The 15,528-nt window shown below is 35.3% G+C and overlaps 2 protein-coding genes across 3 annotated transcripts; one reads left to right on the forward strand and one right to left on the reverse strand.

The window, feature by feature from the left end:
• Window positions 1–1,173: 1,173 nt before the first annotated feature.
• Window positions 1,174–8,641, reverse strand: LOC106175895 (AFG1-like ATPase). Its single transcript, XM_013558051.2, has 13 exons — window positions 8,486–8,641; window positions 7,929–8,158; window positions 7,555–7,615; window positions 6,933–7,034; window positions 5,610–5,734; window positions 5,220–5,319; window positions 4,904–4,962; window positions 4,565–4,647; window positions 3,936–4,006; window positions 3,325–3,425; window positions 2,857–2,997; window positions 1,934–2,053; window positions 1,174–1,699 (listed from the first exon to the last, which is right to left on the reverse strand). The coding sequence occupies exons 1-13, from the start codon at window positions 8,580–8,582 to the stop codon at window positions 1,544–1,546; spliced, it is 1,446 nt and encodes a 481-aa protein (XP_013413505.2). The 5' UTR covers window positions 8,583–8,641; the 3' UTR covers window positions 1,174–1,543.
• Window positions 8,642–9,662: 1,021 nt separating this feature from the next.
• LOC106175894 (uncharacterized) lies at window positions 9,663–14,855 on the forward strand. Of its 2 annotated transcripts, XM_013558050.2 has the most exons (5): window positions 9,663–9,812; window positions 10,383–10,626; window positions 12,142–12,282; window positions 12,594–13,475; window positions 14,013–14,855. In XM_013558050.2, the coding sequence occupies exons 2-5, from the start codon at window positions 10,440–10,442 to the stop codon at window positions 14,309–14,311; spliced, it is 1,509 nt and encodes a 502-aa protein (XP_013413504.2). In that variant the 5' UTR covers window positions 9,663–9,812; window positions 10,383–10,439; the 3' UTR covers window positions 14,312–14,855. The 2 variants fall into 2 exon arrangements, with proteins under 2 accessions (XP_013413504.2, XP_086857543.1); XM_087001417.1 differs by lacking the exon at window positions 9,663–9,812 and having other exon boundaries at window positions 10,313–10,626.
• Window positions 14,856–15,528: the final 673 nt, after the last annotated feature.

Here is a 15,528-nt window from a genome sequence, read left to right on the forward strand (position 1 = left end):
GCAAGGTTATTAAAAACAAGTGTGGTCAAAACTTTTAATTTTCTTCTGTAGAAATTACCTTTTTGATAACCTGACTGATCTTGAAATTCAAGCACATTTTATGCACTGTTAAGGGATAACCAAAGCTTTATGCATAAAATAAACGTAAATTCGAATACCCCAAAGAATACAATACTGATGTTTGTATACAGACCTCCCCAACCCCGCTGTCCTCTTGAAGACAAATCGTAATTTTGGTTGGAAAGGACTGATTTAAAATCTGTCAACGTAATCATATAAATGGTGTTTATCAAGGATCATCGACAGTGATCTTTCATTTTCATCTCCCCTGGATGTCTTTTTGCTAATCAAACAATGAAGGAAAGGGTAATAATGGTAACAGTTGAATAGCCCAACAAAATTTTATTCCTTTCGACATTGAGTTTTTCTCTTTCTTGTTTTTAACATTAAAAAAATCTTGTTTACTTTTCATTGATTATCGGCACTAGCAACAGTGTTTACTTAGTTGCAGATTTATTAGTGCGGTATTGGCGATCGTTGTATGAGCTCAATGGTAATCGGTGTGATTTATCAGGTACTGCGTTTTTTCTTTAAGCAATATGTAAACGCGCTAGTCAACAAAACCACTCCCCTAACACAGACACATTCGTCAGACCGAGGATTTCTCAAGTATAGATGAACGTCTTGGAACGTTTTATCAGTTATTTGACGCGCGTCATCACATCTTATTTGGTGTGTAATGAGATACAAGTTCACAAATAAAATCTGGTGCAAGTCCATAAAAAGCCGCATGAGCATGAGTTAAAAGTTTGAATAAGATCGGGCGTTTACAGGTAGCCAGTGAAGTTGTTTTAATATCGGTGTCATGTGATTCTCCAAAGAAGTTCGGGTAAGAAGACGTGCTAATATATTTTGAATGGGTTGGACTTTCTTTGTTCTTTCTATGCAGCACCCATAGAGAAAGGAGTTACAGTAATCAAGCCTTGATGTTACTAGGGCATGAATGACCGTGGCAGTGGCAGAATCTGTTAAATTATTTCGTAGGGAACTGATATTTCTTATGTGATACAAACAAGATTTTTTCACATTGGCTATCTGCTTGTCCATGTTTAAAGTAGAATCAAAATACACCCCCAGGCTTTTTGCATGAGAAGAAACCCCAACTATTGCAGATCCAATTTGTCAGTATATATCAATATATTCATTTATTAAAATAAATGATTTAAATTAATAATGCTTTTCTGAAAATATCCTGGTAAAGATGGATAGATGCTATAATATTGTGCAAAAATTCGAAATCAAATTGAAGTAAAAATTAGGATCACCCTATTTAAATATAACAACCATAACATGCAGTCTAAAACCTTTTTATAATATATTGTCAGGAAAAATATTGATGTATTTCTATGTACCTGACCAGATTTTCACAGTTTAAAATGTTGCATAGAATAAACCACATGAATATGTGCGACACAGCAATACCCGTCACTTATATAATATAAATAATAATTCATAAGGCTAAAATTGCATATACTATTTACTATCATAACGGACGTTTTTTGCTCTCGTCCACAGTCTTGTCTCTTATTAACCAGTAGTCTTCTGTCTGCATTTCTGTTAGCCTGGATATGGTCCTCTCAAACGCAAACAACTCTTCTTCTCCTGTAAATATGCTGGCTTTGGTCTCCTCACCTGAATTCTGATAAAAACAGAAAACGATGTCAACTTTTCACAGCGACTATCTAAAAATCATTACTAAACACATTATGTAATCACTCATTCCAACAAACGTCTGTATAGAACTTTTAATTAAGTGAAGGAACATGCATGGATTTAAATCTCGTTCAAAACTAACGCCATCCCTGTGCATATTCTACTCAAGATCAACCAACTGCTACAAAAGAAGTGGTTTATTACAATATATTATCCTTACTGCATTGATGCCCAGATCATCCATCAGAGCTCTGTTCTGTTCAATGATGTCCTGGGTGCTGAGTTTCTCTGCAGCAAACAGTTCTTTAGGAGGAGCCTCAGCTGAGCACACTAGTCTTACCTAGAACACAACATCACTACTTTATAGTCTCAGGTAAAACAGATCAGTCCCATTACTACCTTTATAAACGGGGAGAGGGGGTCTGTTAACAATTGCTTTCTCTCTCTGTTAATTCTATTCTACACAGATCAATCCAACTGCGTGAGGAATCAGTTTAACAGGCTTTGAGTAGAATGCAGAAAAGCTGGTGATTATACATGTAAGCTGAAAACAAGAGGATGCATGTTAATTTGTTTAACTGATTGCACTTAGCGAGAGTCCCCAAAGAGTTGGATCGATCTATATAGACCGATAGTTTCAATGGGAATGAGCTCATACAGCTGAAGGAGATGATACTAAACCAAGCAGGCAATTTCTGAGATGGGAGCAAGTTAACAGGTTGCTGACAATTTTTGAAAAGTGTTCTAGTGGAATCAAAGCCAAATTTGAAATTGTTAATGCTCCAGGTGTGTGCAGTGTAGTAGTTTAGTATGCAAAAGTCTACAGGTGTGCAGGTTAAACAGACAATGCAGGGGTAAAACAATATATGAAGGGATAAAATGTTTATGACTGGTAGCCTGCAAAGTAAGAATTTCTATTACCTTAAATAATATATCTCAATTGCACGTTTATTATACCTTCTATTCAAATATCACTGTCAATTTTCATTTAGCCTCATTTATATTTTAAAAAATCCTTATGGACCACACATCAATCAGTACCAAAGCTTCAATGTGAAATACCAAACAAACTATATAAATACAGATCTTGTATACAGAGTTACTTTTCACATCCATACTAAATACATATATATATATACAAACCTTATTGTCATAGAATGTATCAATCATTGTAATAAACCTTCTGGCAGCAGTCTTGTTACTCAGTGATAGTATAGGGATGTTTTTAACAAACACAGTGTCAAATTCTTTACTCATCTCTAGATAGTCCACAGCACCAAGAGGCTGAAATGCACAACAAAATACATAAGTTTTTTTATTTGAATAACTGTAATTATTGCAGGACATCTATAAATATGTTGTGTCTCAAATAAGGTGAGGAAAAAACGTATCTATCAAGTCTTTAAAACCTATAAAAACAACAACAGCAACAAAACTTTTATAGAGCATCTAAAATTAGTTATAAATGTTTTCAGTAATCAGGCAACCAGTAATACAAATGCACATATAGCAAAACCTTTGAATAGTGGCATAACAACAAAATTAAATGGCACTGCCTCTTCACTGTATTATTGAAACAGTTATAGCCTTATAGGAGTCTCTACACATTACCCTTTCACATAGTTCTTCAAAAGTACAGTCTACAACAGCTCCACAAGCTCTAGGTAATACCAACTGTCTTCCAAACACCAAAAGAGACCTTGGACGCAGAACTGAAGGAAAAATAAATATTGAGCACGCATAAATTAAATTCCCCAAAAAATGTTACACTGAAAAAATAATAATGTTGGTATGTTTTTGGTTAACCTCTCAAAAAAGAGACTTAATCTTTTTGAATGTGTGTACCTAAAATAACTCACATCTCTATTTGCACTAGATTTATCAGTAAGTTTTCTTCAAAATCTGATATAAACCATTCCACAAGTTTAAGTAGTTGCATTAGGCAACGAGCCAAAGTGGAAATGGTATTTTTTTTCTCTTTGAGTAATAGAATTTAAAATGGAAAAATCTATACAAATGGGTTATAATGACAAAACTCTTAACAACAACTGAGGAATTGCACAGAGTTGAAAAAGCCACAAATAAACTGTACAACACTCACATATCTGAATTTCTTTTCTACATTTCAGAGAATATTGGTCATGTTGGACAAGTGGAAGGCTAATCTGGAATTATACACTTCACTGTTTGGCCGACATATGATCTTTACCATAGACACTTACCATCATCTTCCTCTCCAATCAAGGTTTGAAAGATGTTATCAAGTTGCTCTTCTGTATCTTTGTCAGATGTACTGAAAAGTGTATATGGGGCAAATTAATTGCAATGATCTTCACTTGATCCAGATAAAATATCTTATGGATCAAAAGTCTATTAATTCAACTGAAAAAACAACAATCTTGTGCTGTAGTAATTTGATGTCACAAACACATGGTTAAGAAAGTTCAGGAAATAGTAAATAAATTATCCTACTACGTACACCGACTACTCCCCTCCCCACCCCTAACATGGAAAGAAAGAGAGAAAGAAAACTGGAATTTTTGTTATCCACTTACAACTGTTAATCTTAGGGACCATTCCCAGGCCCTATCATACTAACTGTGAATCAATCTATCTCTGAGGGGATTCTCGCTAATTTGCAATCAAATTAAGTGGCTTAGATGTCTGTTACGCCTACTGAAGCTGCTTGGTGGTAATTAATTATCGTTTAGCAGCTTCAGTAGGCGTGCTAAACATCTAAGCCACTTAAGCTGAAAGCAATTTAGCGAGAAACCCCTCAGAGATGAATCAATCCTGTTAGATCGATCTAGATATGGGAACCCAGTCATAAACCAGAATTGTGGTTACTTACAGAAAATATACCTTGCCCTCTGCAGGCATGGCTTGCTGTCTGTAATCTAAGCCAGAGTCCAGGCAGAGCACAGAACAGTGTTTCTGAAACAGACCAACATGAAGTGTAAAAAAAGAAGGTCATGTTATTATATGTATCAACATACTCTATCATCTAAAGCATACACCTAGTAAAAAAAATATATAAATTTTTTACATAGTGCTAAAACTGTAAAGAGATTTACTTAGAAAGACTAAACTTTAACTGTATACCATTTTTATGATAAGGAAAAGCCTGTCTTGTGTCGCATATAATAACCTGCAAGCTTCATCATATACTCTTACTACTTGTTAAACATACCTTAAGTTCACCAATAAAAGGAACAAAATTTCCCCTCTGAAGGCCATTTTTGTATAAATCTGAAATTGCAAACATTCATGTCTTGTTCTTTGGCTATAAGATATTTATTGAAAAAACAACCCATGATGTTATATAAAAGTCATACCACTTCTTAACACTAAATTAAGATATTTGCACACTTTTCAACATGCACACAAGTAAGCAAATACTTACTGTATTCTTTTCTTAGTAAATAAAATTACACAAATGAATCTACATTACTGAATACTATTAAACCTGTCACTTATCGATATAACTCTAAACCATTCCCACCTACCATCTGGGTGTCTGTTTGAGGTGGCTACCACAACTACTCCACTTTCAAACATCACTGTGAACAATCTTCTAAGTATCATGGCATCTGCTATGTCTGTGACCTGAAGAAGTTGCAGTTCCACACTGACATACTTTATATTAACTAAACCTGCATCTATTTTTTTATTATTATTTTTATTTATTTATTTATTTTAATTTTGTCTGGCAGTATGAGGTTCAAATACATTTCATAGCGAAAATCACTTTGTGTTAAAAGTACTGAAAATTATATCCATTTTTACCTTATTACAATATGCCAGGAATATAATCTTATCCAAGTAAAAGACATATGGTGTCAACTATAAAAACCCTTCTTTTCTGATTTAGTTCTAACAGACAATAAGAAATAAACCTGAAATTCATCAAAACAGAGTAACCAGGCTTCACTTGAAATTTCCTTGGCAACTGGAAGGATGGGGTCATAGAGTTCTTTGTGGTTGCGATCTTTTGGCATGGAAGACTTAAATGCATGAATACCTGCAAGTGGGAAAATAAATTTTATTAAATGAAGAGGAAAAAAATTTTGCTTTGTGAATGAAATTCAACATAACATTTCTTTCTACTCAACAGACTGATAAGACATTTATATCATTTCTATAAACATACGAATCTGTTTATGCATATTATAATTGTTTTAGCAAAATGCACAATGTGACAAAATAGAAATATAATTGTGCTCTTGGCCTGCTGGCCTAAAAATACTGAAATAAAGAACCTGAATTTATATATTTTGTAACTCTTTGCAGTAAGAATATTTCTACAGAATATGTGGGATCAATATTTCTTTTTACTTATCTGACATAAGATGCAATAATATTTAGAACTAATAATTTATCAACATGACCATTTATATGTATACAGAAGTTTTGAGATTTGTGCACCGATTTTATGGTCTAATTTTATCACAAGATCTAATGTGTCTCTGGATGACTCATGTTACTGTTTTAAGAAGAATTTAAAAACTTTTTTATTTAAAGAATACTTTAATTTATAGCATCTTTTTAGTTTTTAAAATTTTAAGTATTCTGTTTTTAGTCTATACTGGCTTTTATTTATCTGTGGAGTTTTTATTTTTTATGTAAACAGCGCTGAGACACATGTGTAGCGCGGTTTTAAAGAAGTGTTTTATTATTATTATTATTATTATTATTATTACCTTCCACATCATTTCAAAGTACCATTAAGGCAGTGTCCTTATGCTACACTGCAGAACAACATTGCGCATTAACGTCTTTTTGCAGCACATTGTGTCATGCATCTAGTGCTAGCGAGATAGCAATATAAATCGGGTTTAATTTAAATAAAGTTGCCATAGCAACAAAACTTGCAAGGTTATCTATCAGTTTTTTCTAATATGTCTGCTACATGTATTGAAGACAAAGTGTAACAGATATGAACTTTGAACTTACTTCATCTGTGAAGAACATTGAAAATATATGCAAAAACAATTAAATTTCCCATAGGGTTGTATGGTAAATGAATCCAAAGTTCAAATCACCATAACAACAAAACTTACAAGGATACCTATCAATTTTTTAACCTTAATATGGAAACAAAAGTGTCACCTTTGCAAGTAAAAAACTTAAGAAAAATCTTTCGGACAGAAACATCATAGGGGCATTACGTTAAGCTTTTTTACCATTTAATTCAGTTACTTAAAACCAGAATAACTTACGTTTGTGGACATCTAACATGAAAGAATGAAAGTGTACTCTTTTCTTCTTTTCTAATTCACACTCTGCGTGAAACAGGTCCATCAACATTGTTTTACCACAGCCTAAATAAATAACATTACTGACATGAAGAAAAAAAATGGTTAAGAAATGATGACATCTTATCATATACAAAAACCTGGTACACTTCAAATTTTATGAAAAATAATTTTTATGAACATAAGACCAATTTCTGTTTAAGGGGAGAGCATATAACATAAAACATTTTCATTACCTTCAACATACATCTATTTATAATACAACATTTAATGTTCATCCGGGCCATCCCACTTCAGTCCAGTGAACAGAAAAAAAGTTGTCTATACTGTCCTTTAAATATTAGATCAAATTAATTATCAAAATCTGTAGAATATTTCTATTCATTTTAGTTCAAGGATTACTGTAACTATAGGATATGTACAGCTTTTTCCATAGATCAAAAAATCTTTTTATTTCACTTCAAGTTCAGAAAAAGATCAGCATAACAAAAATTAAGCCTTTTTAATAAGGTGAAAATTTGGCCATTTGGCTAAAATACAAATTGTAAGAGATGACCCCAATCAGAATATTTCTATGTTAACTTACCAACACTGCCATGTAGATATAATCCTTTTGGAGCATCTACTTTGTGTTCTTTTCCGAATAACTGGAAAAAGTGGGAAATAAAAATATATTATGCTACATGAGCTTAATCAAATAAATAATTTCCTGTCCAACTGGATTTATGTTTATCAAGGAGAGACTAAAATATTACAATTTTCATAACTATAAAGAGTACTAGTACTTTGATTTATCATGATATATTTCACAAATTGAGAGCACACCACATGCTATACTGTTACACCAACATATGAAACACAAACACACATGCACACACACAAAAACAAAACCTGTTTACAACCAGCAAAACACTACCATTCAAATGAAAAATAATCTTTGAGCAGTCAGGCAAAACTCACTTTACTGAAAAACCCTGGTTCGACTGGTTGATACCCTTGTAATCTTGTATATAAAGACTGTAATTCCTTCACAATCTTCCTCTGATAACTGTCTTCATTAAGTTTGCCTTGTTGAACCCTGTGGTCGTAAGCCAAGAGAGGTCCCTGGGCACTGTGGTCGATGCCTGGGCCCTGTGAGTGTCCATCTATTACTGACTGACCAAGTGTAGACTGTGTAACATAAGTTTTACCTGTAAAACAAATATGCACATCATTATCCTTAGAAATGACAGAAATTGGATTTGTTTCAAAACTGCTTTACTGCATAGCATCATAATGCCTGGTAGACTGAAAACACCGAAAACGTGAGAATGGTGACATTACCAATTTCATAAGACATTATATGAAGATTGAGTGTGAAGGGTATTGGGTATATAATATGTAAAAGAGCACCGTTTATCTTATGTAATATTAATTGTTGAAACAAGCAGACGCCACGTTTGGTTCTGTTATGAAACTTGAAAAAAAATTACATCAATGACAAACGTCGTATATAATGGCATCTATAAATAACTTACCTTGTTTAGAGAAGAATGAAATAGGAAGAATGGTTTTGCTTCTTGCATTTAGTCGTAACTTTCGACAAAGTCTACAGTGAACCAATACGTTGGCCATAATTCCATCCTCTTTGTGTTGTGTACGTCATCGTTTCTTGTGCACTTTGGAAAACTCCACGCATAAGCCTCTTTCTCGTTCATACTGCCCAAATACGCAAAGTGAAATCATGAGATTTAGCCATGGTAAAGCTGGGATTACAATATATTTTGTTTGATTTTTTATTTGGTGATTGGATCGATTTTAAAAATTATTCCAATGTGTAAATACACAAAAATGTATTGAAAAAAATATTCTGAGGTCCTCATTAGTTTTCTAACTCTATCAGAAACTGGTAGTCCTACACTTCCAAGCCGCATAAAGAGACCTTTTTTTCGTTACTCAACTTGATAAGAGAAACATTACCTGCATTCTTAATATTTCATTTTTCGCCCGCAATTGCAGGAAATCGACAGGAAAAATTGGGATGATCAAAGATAATATTCAAATTAAAAAAGAATTATATAAAAGTAAAGGATTTTGTGTTGATAACTGGGTATTTATTAGAAAGAAATATTTGCCTCTGACCTATTTTACAGGAATTTCAGTAAAATAATTAACAATATGAAAGAAATATACTTAATTTAATCTTAAATGTGTAAAATAAAATTCCTTCAAGGAAAAGTTGACACATTTTGATTTTTTCTTATCATATAGGCCCTACTTACCAGTAGGCCTGCAGCATATCAAGCATTTATTCAAAATAATTATTATAACATAAAAGAAAAAAAACTCATTTTCTTTTGCATACTTAATGCCTCAGCGACTAAGCTTAACCATTATCAGCAAACAAAAAAAAACCCAAAAATTAAATAAAAATAAATGAAACAATAGAAAAAATAAAAAAAAAAAAAAACAGTAAGAGGAAAGCAAAGTAAGGGAATTGTAAATGAGTTCCATTTACAGATTGGGTATGGTTATAGTTCTTACATTAAGCTATACTTTCTTTTTAGTACGTTATTCAAATGATATGTTTCAACAGTATAAGTTGACAGCTTCAAGGTGAAAAGCGAAAAGTAGGTACACCTAGATTTCAGCCTGCTATCAAAACGTGGTGAGATAAGGAATTTAGTACACTACAATTTATCAACATTCCCCCCGAGTCAAACAGACTAATCCTTTGAGGTAGTGAGTCTGTTGACAGATTTCAATCAATGTAACTATTAGGGTCAATTGAAAAACTTAAAACGGGTGTTACACGTAGGCAGGATGGCGTGAAACTGGTGACTTTTTTGGTAGTGTTGCGCCTATGTGAGTATATTTTTTATCTTATCATTTTGACTGCATACATCGTTCACCAGGCAAAATCTGCGTTTGTCTTGATTAATACATTTAAGATAGGCCTGTTTAAGAAGTCTCATTAAGTTATAGTCCGCTGTCCGGTTTTGGGGACAAATGCTGTCAGTCAAATATGTAGACCCATACTAGTTGAACGTGCGTCTAGCAGTACCTTGACTGAGAACGGTACAAAGACTCTTGCCGTTAAAAGAGAACCGTGGTCCTTTTCTGATTTAAGATCCACCTCCCTAGAATTATATCAAGAAGAAGTGCAATGCTGCGGCATGTTTTTGCATGATCAGATATGATCCAAATGTCACGCTTATATGAATCACTGTAAACAGTATAACCTCAAGTCTATAAAAGACTGCGCAAATGGCAATGTTAAAATATACATGAGTTTCTATGCAAATCATGAGAATTATGCTGTATAGTGGTACACCCTCGTCTATTATTTACAATATATTTCCATTTTATATACACCTCCTGTTGATTTTGTCGTTGCAGATCACACTTGTAGGTACACATTTTGTTCAATTTCAGTTTGAAAGTCAGAAGAAAGAGAGGAGTTCATAAAGCATTTGTCGTTCAGGGCTAACGATGTCCGTAGCGTATATTTTCCTGGTCCTTCTTATTACCTTTTTGGCTCCAGTGTATTCACAAGATGCATGCGTCACCGATTTTCAAACAGGCAAAAGGATCTTGGTTGTAAATGGCGTCATACCTCTGGAAAACACGGCTGCTCAAGACCTTGCCAGCTGTAAGGGAGCTTGCTGTGGTAGGCAAGGTGGGTATACATATTCTTAATTCGTACTCTGGACAACATATTGCGTCGACCGTTAGGGGCTGGGCAAGTTATAAATTTAAACTACACAATTTCTACAATTTGATAATCATTTGATAATCAAGCGAAAGTATTTAGCAGAATTGTAAAAAATACACGTTACGTTATTTTCTGGATAATGGTAACACCTCAGTACGTGTATAAAAGCCAGTAAGCTGGATAATGCATGAAAAAACAACATTGTGTTCAGTCACAACATTGTGCTAAGTCCAGTGTTTAGAGTACTCAAGGGAAGAATTACTGGCACAAAATACTAATGAAATGTATGTTTTCCCTTGGTGCCTAATGACAGATTTAACACCTTATTTACCCAGTCAAAATTAGGCACCAGACGAGTTTTTTTTTAAATGTTTCGATCGAGATTTTTTAACATATCTCTTCACAAAGAGCATACGTACGAAGTTTCGAAATTCTAAATTTTGTTTACACCCGGTGAAGTATAGATATTTTAATGGCATTTCTATGCGTTCCACACCGCTCCCTAGACCCCCCCCCCCCTTCTTATGGTCATATAACTGTCAGGCGACATATTTTGATTTTTCACTCATTATTTCAAATAGCTCTATGCTTGGAAGTTACTCCTTAATACCCCCAAAACATAAATGTAATCATAAAACAAAGCAAAAATTACATTGAAAAAGGTTCCATTAATTATAAAAGTCATTTTTTGTCTATAAATAATAACACTTGCTTTGTATTAATGTGAAAATACGCCCCCGTTCCTTTGGTTTTCAAAGTTCAACTTCATATATTGGATGATGGAATGTCCACGGATGACTCAGATGATTTACCAAATGCGCAGTAGTAGACGTGGAATCTGCATGCAGTAGCAAATACCTACCAGCATTTGATCTGTTTTAATTATTTACCTGAACATTCATGATCAGCAAGCAAACGTTCCACATTTTATCATGTACGTTTACAAGAACGATACTAGAAATAAAAAGTATGCTTCAGTTATGACATAATCTTAAGAATATGTCTAACAATACAGGCCCGTAGCCAGCAATTTCAAAGGGGGGGTTCTTTTTCTGAAAAAGTGGACCTTTTACCATCTAATCCCCATGTACCTAGGTCAAATTTTACACAGAGTGGACCTTTTTCCAGCAAAAAGGGGGAATCTTTCGAACCCCCCGAACCCCCCCTGGCTACGGACCTGCAATATGTAAGTAAGCGTTTGTTTATTTTTAGTCAAATGAAAAACACAAAATAGGTTAAATGCAAAATCAATTTGCAATTTAACAAGTTCAGTCATTTAGGGCATGACCTTTTGTATCTATTTTATGCGTAAATTTAATTCTGAATTTGATTGTCACTGACCAAAAATGAAAATTTTGACGAGTAACAATTTAACAAGATCACTTGATTTACGTATGACCTGTTGTGTTTTTTCGTAATTTTTATGCGTAAATCTTAATTCTAAATTCAAATTTCACGGATATCTTATTTCTTTTAAAGACTGTTCTGCCGCCGTTTACAATCCCACTTCCGAGATGTCAGAAAACCAGTGCATTCTGTATCAGTGCCCCACGAATGGGTGTCAAGGTGCCATCAACGAGGCGGAAACTAGTGACGTCATCACAATACTTAGACAACAAGGTAACTTACGAAATCAGCACTTTTAATTAATGAATACGTGTTTTGCCATGTCAAGCACAATTTTCAATATCTAAAGATTACGGGTGCATGAAGTTCTTACTTTGTGGTGAAGGGGGAAAAAGGAGTTTTGAAGGAAAGCAGAAAAGAGGTTTCTTAAATTTCAGTGACAAAGAAGCGCGCTTCATGTAACAACTTATTGATCAGTGTAATTTTGAACCAAGGAATAAACATGCCATATACAGGTGTATATCCAATTTCTGATTTTCAATTGTGCATGACCAAAATAAACTTCCCATGTTTAATTTTCATAGCGAGCACCACTACAACATCTTCCTCTCCTGCACAGCAAGAACCTACAACACCTTACCCGATACCACCACTTCCAGTGGCCACAAATGAGTCCAATTCAGTTCCAACACCCACAGTTTCACCTCCTGTTCCTGAACCAAATCCTACACCGTCCAATACAGCTGCTCCATCCTCTGTCAGTGTCCAAGGAGTTCCCTCTTCCACGAATCAAATAACACCCAGTCCTCCAACAGTCATAAACAATAGAACCTCACCGCAGCAGACACAAACCTTGACACCTATGACTGGGGGACAGCCTGCAATAGCGGGAACAACAAACACTTCCTCAACAGGTGTGACTCCTCCAGTAGGAAGCCCAACAGCAACCCAAACCTCCATTGCCAGCGACCAAGGAAACGGTCCATCAACCGCACCACCAGTCCAGACGGCAACAAATGGCACCACGGCAGTTGTTCAAACAGCTCAGGCGACTACTACTACCACTGCAATGACGGTGAACCCAGCAGCCTCGCCAACAGCCCAAAATGACACTGCTAATAGTCCAACAGTCCAGACTGGCATAACAAACAGCCCAACAGGCGCGCCAACATCCCAGGCTGGCACAACAAACGGTCCAACAGGCGCGCCAACAGCCCAGGCTGGCACAACAAACGGCCCAACAGGCGCGCCAACAGCCCAGGCTGGCACAACAAACAGCGCCACAGGAGCGCCAACAGCCCAAACTGGTCCAACCAGCAATCCGACAGGAGTGTCAACAACTCAAACTGCTGGCACAACAGAAAGAAGAACTACATGGTGGTGGCCTTCTACCACTGGGGGGACGGGCACTACTTGGAGCACACTGCCTTGGGATATTTGGGGTGCTGTTACTGATGGAACGACAGGTAAATGTCCTTTGCTTTCGTGGTTTTAGTCACCCTCGTGTGGACTTTGAATTAAAATTGTCTCGGGTTCAAAACGTGGCATCAAAAGACTTGAAACGATTTTATTAATTGTTGTTATTAATTGCTATTGGGAGTGGCTAATAATTGTTTTTATTATTTATGTTGCTGCTTCTTAATTTTATTTAATGGCATAAGTTATTTACATATATTTTTGCAACTTATGTCAGTTTTGATGTTAAAAAATCTAATTCGTTATTGGAATGGGGTTATGATTCATAGGCTAAATGTGTAAGTCACAAATACATCAAGATAGTTTGTTTTTATGGGCCAGGGTATATATTCATTTTTGGTATGGATGTGCTGTTAATTTGTTTCTTATTCGCTTCACCATTTATACGAATTGACCCGGTTCTTTCTTGTCAACCATAATTGAATGTTACTATGAAATATGTACAGTAACTTTCCTTTAACTCAATCAATCACAAAATTTCACGTTTGAAATTATCGTTTTCATTTGTACTCTACATTTTTATACAGCCACAACTATGAGCTGGGGGTTTGTCAACACAAACACGCCAACACCAGCACCGCCACCGAGTACAACTGGTAATTCTGTTGCAAATGAGGGATCGGAAGAGAGCAACGTAGGGTATATCGACGACGGGCACGACACAAGTGCCATGACGGGTGCCCTGGTCATCGCAACTATTTTTGGAATATTATTTGTGGTAGTGGTAATTGGAATCATCGTCAAGAAAGTCCGCGACAGCTATAGGAAAAGGAATTATAGACGAGTTGACGATATGATGGACGATATGTACGACGGGACCCCATGACTATATGGCAGCAAGGGGAGCGAATATGATGAATATGATGAACTTCTTCATTAGAAACTGACTTATTCTAAACATTTATTGCGCGGCAGTTAATACGTGTACACGAATATAGATGGTACTGTGACTAAAAAGGTAGCTGAGACCACGTGTTTCGCAGCAAAGTTGTATATAAACTGTTTATGATCTGTGATACAGCTTCTTTCAGTGCTTTGTGTGTTAGTTTCTGTGGCATAACTGTGCTTATCAATAGACATGTCAATCTACGTTAACGTTCCGTAAAGGTAGCTTCTCTGGGTAAAAAATGTTATGTTGCATTTAAATGAGAGGTAACGTTAATTTCACGAACCTAGACAATTCCTGAAGTGAAATTAAACACCGGGTCTTCCTTTTGTAGATATGGTTAATATAACGACGACTACATACAACGCATATCATATTTATGTCATATTTATATCATGCATTAAATTAATAATAAAAATATATTAGTCGGTGGCTATATGCATGTATTAAATGTGATGGAGGATAAAATTTGTCTTTCCATGTAGTTTATCTTTCTTTCTACATATTTATTCATTTATTTTATTTACTTTTCTTCATCTTTGGCCACGAGGCGAAATTGCTTGTATGACGTCAACGTCTATTTGTACAAGCTAACGCGCACATAGATACAGTAAGCTGGTGACAGGTGCATCTAAATTATAAATAAAAGTGTAAATCACTTAAGACTTGTCAGCTATTAGCTGTAGATTATTGGGCTTAGTATTTAGTCTAGAACTATCGAACTTAATTGAAGAATTAAGGGGGAAAATAAAAAAAAATTATGAAAGAATTGCACAGAGAAATGCATAGCCTATGTAATATTTCGATACAGTATACACAAAAGTAAAAAAAATCTGCACAGCTGTAGCGGTATGTTTGTGAGGCTCTGCGCCAAGGGGACTTTACTCCTCTTCACAGGTTTTCCACAAATTCGTTTTCTGAGGTCCAGGTCCAGAGGGAAGGGGGGTGATAAGGTCTTAAAGAATAGAGAGGGATGCAGAACGATTTCAAAATTATATTTCTCCGCCAATCTGCAGGATTTTAAAGGACGAACAGACTTCTAAATGTGAGCAGACGATGCTCCTTGGTGCGTCATTAAAGATGATGTCACCGCCATGTGAATGCAAATAAGACGGCTGACCTCCGCGATTACTCTCTAGATTGCTCACAATGGTAAA

The sequence above is a fragment of the Lingula anatina genome, chromosome 1 (assembly GCF_051362555.1).
Source record: "Lingula anatina isolate TDL-2025a chromosome 1, LinAna3.0, whole genome shotgun sequence".
NCBI classification, from domain to species: domain Eukaryota; kingdom Metazoa; phylum Brachiopoda; class Lingulata; order Lingulida; family Lingulidae; genus Lingula; species Lingula anatina.

Bases quoted from the DNA above. Each gene is read 5' to 3' on its own strand.
- LOC106175895 (XM_013558051.2), bottom strand. From the start codon at position 8,582: ATGGCCAACGTATTGGTTCACTGTAGACTTTGTCGAAAGTTACGACTA. The intron at 7,035-7,554 runs GTAAGTTAACAT...TTATTTATTTAG, and splicing joins ATATCTACATGGCAGTGTTG to GCTGTGGTAAAACAATGTTG. The intron at 2,998-3,324 runs GTAATGTGTAGA...TGTGCATTTCAG, and splicing joins TTGAAGAACTATGTGAAAGG to CCTCTTGGTGCTGTGGACTA.
- LOC106175894 (XM_013558050.2), top strand. From the start codon at position 10,440: ATGTCCGTAGCGTATATTTTCCTGGTCCTTCTTATTACCTTTTTGGCT. The intron at 10,627-12,141 runs GTGGGTATACAT...TTTCTTTTAAAG, and splicing joins AGCTTGCTGTGGTAGGCAAG to ACTGTTCTGCCGCCGTTTAC. The intron at 13,476-14,012 runs GTAAATGTCCTT...ATTTTTATACAG, and splicing joins TGTTACTGATGGAACGACAG to CCACAACTATGAGCTGGGGG.